The 10,342-nt window shown below is 38.8% G+C and overlaps 1 protein-coding gene across 1 annotated transcript in view; it reads right to left on the bottom strand.

The window, feature by feature from the left end:
- Window positions 1-10,342, bottom strand: part of COL1A2 (collagen type I alpha 2 chain) — a 38,883-nt gene that overhangs the window by 8,012 nt on the left and 20,529 nt on the right. The window contains exons 27-40 of the mRNA XM_027639216.1: window positions 9,924-9,977; window positions 9,745-9,798; window positions 9,586-9,639; window positions 8,716-8,760; window positions 6,416-6,514; window positions 5,592-5,699; window positions 4,199-4,252; window positions 3,565-3,618; window positions 2,968-3,021; window positions 2,806-2,859; window positions 2,597-2,704; window positions 1,553-1,606; window positions 1,406-1,459; window positions 322-483 (exon numbers count right to left, since the gene is read on the bottom strand). Of these exons, the coding sequence (XP_027495017.1) occupies window positions 322-483; window positions 1,406-1,459; window positions 1,553-1,606; window positions 2,597-2,704; window positions 2,806-2,859; window positions 2,968-3,021; window positions 3,565-3,618; window positions 4,199-4,252; window positions 5,592-5,699; window positions 6,416-6,514; window positions 8,716-8,760; window positions 9,586-9,639; window positions 9,745-9,798; window positions 9,924-9,977 (1,008 nt within the window). The remainder of the gene's footprint in view (window positions 1-321; window positions 484-1,405; window positions 1,460-1,552; window positions 1,607-2,596; window positions 2,705-2,805; window positions 2,860-2,967; window positions 3,022-3,564; window positions 3,619-4,198; window positions 4,253-5,591; window positions 5,700-6,415; window positions 6,515-8,715; window positions 8,761-9,585; window positions 9,640-9,744; window positions 9,799-9,923; window positions 9,978-10,342) is intronic.

The raw sequence follows: 10,342 nt of genomic DNA, 5'->3' as shown, positions 1-10,342 counted from the left end.
TTCTCAGACTAAATATCAAATTTTTTCTTGAATTAGTCATATTGCTTTCATTTGCTCTACTTACAGAGAAAGATACAACTCACCACAAGAAAAATGAAGATCAAAAAAAACCTGATCCAGGGATCAGGTTCTCTTTTTAAAGGCGTGTTTGTCAAACACACCTATAAACAATTTCTTGTGTCTCAGTGGAACTATTTAAAAGCTTTGCTAAATTTGTGGGCAAAACAGAAAAGCCCTTCACAAACATCAAAAGTATCTTAGAAGCCATAACATTTACGTAAGAGAAACACCTTTAATGAGCTGTTACACTCAGTAACTTACAGCAGCACCGGCCTCTCCAGATGGACCTTTCTCACCAGCAAAGCCAGGTGGGCCAGCAATACCTTGTTCACCAGTGCGGCCAACTGGTCCAACATCACCACGCAGACCTCTAGGACCATCTTTGCCAGCTGGGCCAGGAGGACCAGGGGGACCAGTGATGCCCTAGGATTGAGTATGAATATGACACCATTACAATATAGACCCATTAACTGGGGATATCAGAGATAAACTTCACTTTAAGTTCATGTAAAAAAAAATGTGCTTTGCAATAAACATATTATCAGCTACTCTGATGCAGCAACTTCTATTGCTTTGTCAGCAGAGGATAGCTAGAATCTGTAGAGTTATTGAACTGAGTTTTTTTTTTAATCAGGGCAGGTGAAAGTGGCATAATTTGATAGGAAAATGTAGATTTAGCTCTCTCTGGAGACATTAATTGCAATTATAAAATCTATGAGAAAAAACCCCAACCTCTTCCAATTCAACAGGATTATTTACTTTAGATACTGGGATTTAAAATTTATTTATACCTAGGGTATCTAGGGAAAGAATTGCCTTTTGGTGAAGGTTGGAAACATCTTTGAAAAGAAAAATTTCAAATGTCAATGTGGAATGAGATTTTCTGGCTGAAAAATAAATAAGCAGGGATTCACATTCTAGAACATAATGAGACATTTCCGTAATCAAGACAGGGGCTGGAACTGCAGATAGTTTAGAAAGTGTGGATACAAGATAACCTTAACATGCTTTTGCACATTGGACATGATGTCCTTATTCCAATCCACCAGGAATAACTGTGTAGCCATTGATTTGAACAAAAGCAAATAAACACAGATTTTGCAAATGATTGGGTATTTCAAGATGAATAAGAATGCTTGACAGATTGTAAAAAAACCCCAAGAATTAAATGCATAGCTCCTACTCTGGGAGTCTGAACAGTTAAGATTTTTTTCTTATCCAATCCTATAGGGATCTGAGATATCTAGTGCAATTAGAATTTGTGTCAATGAAACAAAATTTAGGACTATCCCTAACCAAAGCAACTTCTTATTTATCTCCCATTAGAACTTCATTAGTTACTTACAGCAGGGCCAGGAGGACCAACTCTTCCAGCAGCACCAGGGAAACCAGTCATGCCCTAAAAATGATAGTGAAAAGGAAGATTAATTTTAAAAGCAACAATCACTTCATGAAAAGCAACAATGTCAGTACCAAAAGCTTGAAGACTTACAGGAGGACCAGCATCACCACGAGGGCCAGCAGGACCAGCAGCACCAGCAGGACCCTAGGTATGAAGGATTGAAAAAGAGAGATGGATTAAGCAAAGGCAGTTAATGTTCCCTATTTACAATAAAGGCTCAGTGTCTCTCTCGTGATAGCTAAGGGTAATTTTTACTCCAGCAGGAGGATAACTGGGCCCAAAACCACACTGCCTATCCTGGTACTAGGGTATTATATTCTCACAGACTTTTAAAGTCAGCATCATAAGGCATAGGAAGAGTTGCATATAAGGTATTTACGAATCAAATGAATTTCCTTGCAAATGTTATGTGCATCTAAACAAATCTGGAAGTCAAAATGTGAAAGTAGGGCAAAATCAGTAAGTCCCCCTTTTGCACTGTGTGACTTACACATCCACATCGTGCAAGAGTCTGGTGTTGGTCTATTAAAATTATACAGTAAGTACCCCAAGCCACGTTATCTTGCAACACTTTATGGTATTTGAACAACCTGGGTCTGACTTTCTGCATGATTCAACCAGTTTCCCAATAATGGGCTGCATGCATGTGAAGCAGAATATAGCTTTGGGCTATAAAGCTGGTAGCACATGAAAAGCCTGTGTGCAAGTGGGTGCATGAACAAATTTCCACATGCACTTCTGGATGACTGAGTCTGAAAACTAGTCTGTGACAGCACATCCTGACTTTGAGAGAAAGGTATCAACATCCTCAGCTCAGAACTTACCCACAATCTCTCCCTGGATGGTCCAAGATAGACTGATTTTGCTGATCTTCAGAGCAAGGTGAAAAGTAGGTGTTTTTTTTTTCTCCTTATTTCAGTTCCAGACTCACAATCTGAGCCCACATAAATAGATTGACAAAGTTTATATAATGCGTGAAAAATCAGTATGGTGACTTTCCACACAGCCTAATTTGTTTTGAAGTTTTGTTTCTTTTTTTAATTACTTTTTCAAAATTCAAGGCCTTCAGATTAGTGTATTCCTTGCACAGCACAGTTAAGAACTGTACATTTTAACAAGACACAGTTCACTTACCGGTGGTCCAGAAGCACCAATTGGGCCAATAGCACCTGTTGGTCCAACTTCACCCTTAGGTCCTTTAGGCCCACGCTCGCCTTTAGCACCAGGCTGACCAGCTGCACCCTACAGGCAGAAAAACAGACAGAATGAGGAGCTAGAACTCTTCTAAAGGAAAGAGAGGAATGGCGTGGCATCAATATCAGGAAAGCACAAACAGAACTCACAGGGGGTCCAGCAAATCCACTTGGACCTACGGGACCAGGCTCACCGCGTTCACCCTAAAGAGAGAAAAAAGAAGAGAGGACTGGTTGGACTGGGCTTTAAAAGGGCAGTTTTCTGAACATCATGTCTTTGACACAAGAGTAGTTGCAGAAATTGCTACTTACAGGGATACCACGGGCACCAGCAGGACCAGCAGGACCAGCAGGACCTCCTTCACCCTTAAACAGATAGCAGAAAACATTATGACACTGTGGGAAAGGCCTTGCTGTAACCAGAATAGGGGTGACCTTGTGGTACTGGTGCATGTAGTGAGTCCCCTGTGTCTCCACTGGAGGAGATGTTGCTGAAAATGCTTCTTTTTTTGACCCACCCTGTATTAATAATTTCTAACAATTCTCAAACAGGATCATTCTGAGATAATGTGTGATTATTCATCACTTTATCAAAACCTCTTCTCACAGTGTAAGAAGGGTTGTGGAGCTTAACTTTGACTGGGAAGAATTCAGCTGAAGCCTGAATCAGAATCTTCTCCCCATATAACACAGTACCATGTAGATGTGCATCACTTCCCCACCCTTTTAGGAAAAGGTTTGGGGTCCTATGGCAAACTTTGCTGAATAGTCCCAATAAACTTGCCTCCCAAGTCTGAAAAATGTACTGAACTTGTGCACATTAGAAAGATGGAAATCATCTTTAATATTCATGCATGGGCAAACTGCATAAACAAACAAGACACTTTTTCATTCCAAGAGTAGACTTACCCGATCACCAGCACCACCAGCAGGGCCAGGAGCACCAATAGCACCAGGGAGACCCTGCAGGTCAAGAGACAGGACACCATTTCTAACAAAATGAGAGTAGGAGCAAGTACTTTAAATAATTTTTCTCTTTCCTCCTAGAGAAAGGTGTGTAACTTTCTTCCAGATGTTTTCAAGATAAAAGGACATGTGATCTATTCCGTTATTTTCCTTCCCAATTATTATTATTGTTATTATTGTTATTTCCTTCCCAAGTATTAATTCTAGGATGGGCACCTTAAATCTCAAATTAATGATAACTTTTGTGTAGCTTTGCAGGCTGCCTCTAGAACTAGCTGTCTGGGCTGACCCCATGAAATTAAAGAAGATAATGTCACAGTGAACAGCTATGCAATACAAGGTTCTCTGCTCATGTAATTTCTCTGCTTGGATGTATAAGAAGTAAACACTTTTCTCTCTTTCTCCCCCTTGTCCCTCCTTGGACAAGGGGCAACAAAATCACACTGATTTGTATTAAAATAAGCAGAAAGAAGCAGTAACACAATAAGGGGGAAACTTAAGTCCTGAACATCCTTTTCAGTCACTTAAGTTCCAAGGTGCAGCAAGGTAAACTCAAGTAGAACCAAAAGATACTCACACGAGCACCATCTCTTCCTGTTGCACCCATATCACCTCTCAGACCTGGGGCACCCTAGAATACACAGAGGGGAGAAAAGCATTATATTGGTAACGAACCCAGTGGTTTTTATGAAATAAGTCTTGAACTGTTTGCTGGGTATCTGTGTGTTACTTGCACATCATACAAGATGCTTATAATACTAGGGTATTTTTTGGGAATGGACTTTGATTATTATTTCATTGTTATTTCTGAGTATGTACTGACTTGAAAAGTGAAAATTTGCAAAGAGGATTGACACGCTTTTCAGAATTATAAGTCTGATTCTTTCACGGGAAACCTATTTAGTTTCTCCGAGATACCAAGAATTTTGGATGGAATTAAAAATTCAGAACCAAGTTGATGTATATTACCAATTATGAATATAAATCCCCTGTCAAAACCCCTTTACTTTTGGTCAAGAAATAGCTATCTGTAAAAATTATTCTAGGTATTCATGTTATACTTTCTAATTGAAGCAGGAAAACAGCTGTTACAAACAATGATGTCATATGGGTGGTCATGTAAAATGCCATATGTTTCATATAACAAAAAGTTATATCCACGCCACCACTAGAGTCAAGAAATCAGACCAGCACTCTGTTCTGTGGGTTTTTTCCCCTAAATACAGCCTAGACTTCTGCATTAATTTACATGTCAATACATAGTGTTTTTGAAAAAGTTTGCAAGGAATTTTTAAAAATTTCCTTACAACTTCATTTATGATAAATGACTATGGATTTTTAGTCAAATAATGCAGTTCTAAAAATCTCAGTTTAGATTTTAAATAATGAACAGGAGAGAATACGGAATGAAAGGTACATAGCAAGATAAAAATCAATTCTATAGATAATTATATGGCAAAGCAGAAGTAGCAACAGAACTTGCAACCAGAGTTTACAGCTTTATATAAGAGTTTAAATTGGTTAAAATACTTTCTGATTTTATGGAAAACTGATACAATCCAAAACTTTTTGCAACTGATTTACTTATATTGTCACTACACCTAGAGCAGTCATGGATTTGATCCAGAGACTTAGTCCTTCGTGATTGGTAGGCCCATTCCTACTACAAAGTCTGCACTTAAAGACAGTTTTAGTATTTCTCTGGTAAAGATAAGCTCATTGTTACCCAATCCTATGAAGAACCAATTGCCACTTAAGCCAATCCCAAATGCTGAGCAAAGATAAGAATAAAACCTTGGAAAAGACTGCCAGTCTGTTAGACCAACAAAACCTCTACTTACTCACTAAATAATACAGTTTCACAGTAAATAAAAGTTCCATTGGGGTAACCTTCAGATTTTTTCAAGTTAATGAAATTTAGGCATCTCCCAAACCTGTGCATGCAGTGACAAAGCAGTTGTCCACCTTACCTTTTCACCCTTGCCTCCTGGAACACCAGCAACACCTCTCTCTCCTGGGATTCCACCAGGGCCAGCAGGACCAGGAGCACCAGCAGCACCAACATTGCCAGGCTCACCCTAGCAGCAACAGCATATCATGTAAGTCAGGGTCAAATCATTCACACAATTTGGAACAAAATCATCATTAGTGCTTTGCTCATCATTCTGCTTGGTTGTAAACAGTGTGAATAGTAGCATTTTGTCTTAAGCTATTGTACGTATTTTACTTTTTTAGCTAATTAAGATGCTACATGTGAACACTGATTCTGTGGGCTCCTCAGGTTTTAGGGTGTCCCATGTTCCCAACTAAACTTCTGTAGAAAGATTCTCCATGAAAATCCTCAAAACTAAGACCCAGATTCAGTTATCATCAAATCAACATCATTTGTTAGATAACTACTTATTATTGCCCTGATGTTCGGGGGAGAATATTGCTTACTAGACACAAGAACTTCCAGTGTACAAGTAGATGTGGGTATAAATAGAAGTCAGCATGGATTTCAGTCAAAATCTCAGATCCTATCTCAAAACAGAATAATAGCATACCCAGCTGACAAGCTGTATTCAAACTGAGTTCCCCTCCCATCATCTGCAGTACTACCCATTTAATATTAGCATGGACTAGCTGGGATGGAGCTTTACCACTTGAAGAGATGGCCCAGGGGCTATAGTGTATTGGTAACTACCTGTTAGCAGTTATCACCTATGCTCTCAGGAAACCAGGTTTTGGATTGTGTCCAAATTCAATCATCAGGAATTCAACAGCAAGGCAGTGGCAGCTGGGAAAGGTATACCTTGTTACCATCAGGGCCAGGTGGGCCAGCAGGACCACGGCTTCCAATGGAACCGGCGGGACCAACAGCACCGCTTTCACCAGGAGGACCACGTTCACCCTACAGGAGACAGTCTGATTTAAGTTTTCCCTTGAATTTCTCTGTAGCTGAGAAGTTTTAAAGCACGGGCTAGTAGCATTTTAATCTGAATAAACCACTAAGAACTGTCTAAGAATTGTACAGCCACCAACTAAACTGGTCATAAGAACTGGCTCCAGTTTTGACACAAAAACAGCAAAATGAGGTAATAAAGTCTTGCATCATGGTAACAGCTGACAATTAGGTTACAAATACTTTTTGAACATGGTTTTTGGCTACTGTGCTCATTCTGATAACAGTGTCTTGCATTCTACTGCCAAATGGAGATTCTGTTTTAGAAAAAATAATGGATGCTAGCGAAATTAAAGCAATAATAATTGGCAAACAATTATTTTTACAGTGTCAAATGCCTGGTGAATATTGGAGAATAAAGGTGACAGCTAAAGCCTATTAATGTGATCTGTACATTATAACAGGTATAAGGATAAATTGTGAAATAGAGGTCATCTGAAGATGTGGAAGTAGCTGGAAACTGGGTTTAAATGCACAACAGATCTGTCAAAGATCTTTAGTAAAACTGATATTTCTATATTTCAAATTATCTCAGTGTGATCAGTGTATTCCCTGGACATCAGGGAATAATCTGATAAGGTATAATAGAGATTTTTCGTTATACTGGATTTTGTACAGTATTATGTATAATATGTTGAATTTTGCATAATAGCATTATAGTTATTATGCAAAATCTGGGATTTTTCATGAGAACTATAATGTGGTCAAAGAACTGACTCAAGGAGACATAGCACACTGCTAGAAGCACCAGTGATGTGGAAGATTAAATTATATTTTAGAAATGTTCCTCAATTAATATTTCTTCTACATACATTTCGTTAATGACAGAGAGGCTGAAAAGGAAGATAGATATTTATGAAATATGTAGATATCACAAAGGTGGAAGTTTTTGTCAACAGGAAGAAGGGTTGGCATATTACACAGGAAGAAGGGAATAACCTGCTAGATGGCTGTCATAGAAAAAGTGGGATAAAATTCAATAATGCAAAGTATCAGGCCTTTTCTGTAGGCACTAAAAATGAGAATTTCTGCTGTAAATGGAAGTTTCATTGGTGAAAATGACAGAAAGGGAAAAGTGATAGCCAGTAGCCAACAACATGACGCAGACATGAGAAAGGCAAACGTGATCTGGCACAAGAAGTGAGGTATTTTTAGTTAGTGTTAGTTTTGTGTACAAAGCATCAGTAAGACATAATTTTGAATACTGAATGAAATACACCCTGGGCTGGGTTTGAGATACTTAAGGCAAGCTAGAGCAGAGGCAAGTAACTGCTACTAATATGACAAAGGCTTGGATAGATCAGCAAAGTTTAGAGAGGACATGGTTATTGATACTGATGCCTTAAGATTCAGTCTCAGGGCACTAAATATAGGGAGGGAAAGTGCTGTTTAAACTGATCAACGTAACTTATAAGAGTGAATGGGAATATTTGTCATTGGATACATTCAGGCTGGAAGTCAGAAGAAAGGAAGAAGCAACAGAAGTGGGTTAAATATCAATCTCTTCATAGACGAATTTGGAGAGCAAATAATTAATCGAGCATTTTATAAATCACTCATTGCTCTACATAAGTGGGATCTTCTTGCCATGCAGGAAGGCCTCCACACAAAGCTCTTTAAAGATGTTTATTGACAGTGCAGGAGTAAAGGGAAGTGAAAGGCAATACCCTCCAATGGCTATTCCAGGCTCTGAATTCAGCTCACTATCACAAAGAGGTTACCTGGGAGGTAGGAGCTGGCAAGCAAGGGATAGTACAACTGAAGTGGTCAGGCTAAGAAGGTCTGCACACAGGCACTGTACTTGAAAATTCTCATATGCATCAGGCCTCAGTGTAACACTGTAGGATTAGTCTTTTGTCATCCACAGTCTCACTGTGAGGTTAATACAGGGTATCGTTATTTGGGTAATAGTCATACTGCTTATCCAGAAGTTTACTAACACTGGCAACTGTTGTATTATATAATCATATACCCTGACATGTGCAAAGAGCAGAGATAATTCTCTTTCATTCCTGGGAATATGCTCTGCAATACACTGTATTCTATAACAAGGCTTTTTGCCTTGAGGAACTTGGAAATGTATATAGCTACAACTATCATTGAACACATTCTTAAGACAGTCTGTACCAGATTTCGAACGAGTTACTTACTCTTGGGCCAGCAGGACCAGGGACACCAAATTCACCATGAAGACCCTAGAAGAGAGTAGATATACTGGTAAAGCCTATTTCTAAAGCAAACTTGTTTGCTCAAATTGTACTTTGTTTCTTAGCAGTAAACAGAAATGCTTCTCAAATTGCAACAGTATATCGAAAATTTTCAGGCAAATAGCCATCTTTTAGATACATGAAAATAAGCCCTTTTCATCTAGCTGCACAGTATCTCAAGGCACACATGAGATAATTTTTCATCTGAAGAGCTGCCTACTAAATTACAAGGTCTTTTTTTCAGGTATATGCATTGTATGTTATTTTATAGGGACACAGAGAGATGTTAAAGGTAGTTATGACACCTAGGATAAACAATTTGCAGATTTCATCACACACTAACTTTGCAGCAGTCGGAGAACGAATTACGCCTAAGCTACCTCAGTTGTACATCATTGTAAATTCACTGAAATCAACAGAGCTGCAAAAGAACATAATTGGAGTAATGCAGGTTAGGCTTAACCTTAAAGATTTCAAAAGAAATGTGAAGCAAAATATTTTTCATATACTGTGTCCTCCTCTGGGAGAGGAGGCATACTTTATTACTGTTTAAGGCCCAAAAAGCAAAGGACTGTCTTGGCTCAGTTTCATACCAAAACTTAGAAAAAGAAGTATGATGCAAGTTCCAAAGAACTTCTTCATTTGTGGCTAGCTTTAACAAAAGGGACTATTAAACTTTGCATATAACACAGATTGCTTTTTTTTTTTGGCAAATAGATCCAACAGGCTCTTTCTTCACCACATGTGCAATTGCAAATGCAGCACTTATGCAATGCCTGCCCCCGCTCGTGGAGTACTGTATGTGCCACTCACCCTTTCGCCTGGTTTACCAGCTTCACCAGCTGGACCCGAGGGACCTGGCAGACCCTAAGTATAAAGAAACAAGAAGGCACATAAAGTTAAGGTTAAGGTAGAAGCACTTCATGCTTTGGAAACCACAGATAATACTGAGCAGAGCACATGGTTACTTACCTGGAAGCCAGGAGGGCCAGCAGGACCTGTTTCACCCTTTGCACCTTGATTCCCCTGGATGGAACGAAAAGCAACTGATTAACTTGGAAGGAGAAATACAGGAGAATGATTTAAAAATGGGAAGTCCCACTAATGAAAAGTAAATCACAAATTGGACCCGTGTAAAAGCTGTTACTTACAGTGACTCCAGGAGGACCTTGAGCACCGTTGTTTCCCTCTGGACCAGGAGCACCCTATATATATGTTCAAGTAGAAAGCTGTTATCAAAGTTTGGATTTTTTATGAATAATACATTTAAATTATTATGTGCCAAAAACAAAGGTCTCTTCCTATGCATTTTGAACTTAACCACAGGAACTTCACTGTCAAAGTTTGCTAAAGATTCTTACAATTTTAAATTCTGGCGATTCAATTACTGCAGCACATTCATCCTTAAAAAAGCTTATTTTGGAATTACAGAATATAGGAACCTTGCTGATAGCATTTTTCCCACAACAGACTGAATCTTTGGTCCCTCTGCATGGAAGAACTAGTAAGTTTCAGCTATCAATAAGAAGCTGAAAATTTACAGGATAAATTAGAAACCATACACTGTCCT

This window comes from Corapipo altera, unplaced genomic scaffold (assembly GCF_003945725.1).
Source record: "Corapipo altera isolate COAL_440 unplaced genomic scaffold, ASM394572v1 44, whole genome shotgun sequence".
NCBI classification, from domain to species: domain Eukaryota; kingdom Metazoa; phylum Chordata; class Aves; order Passeriformes; family Pipridae; genus Corapipo; species Corapipo altera.
This window is presented reverse-complemented; position numbering and strand designations above follow the sequence as displayed.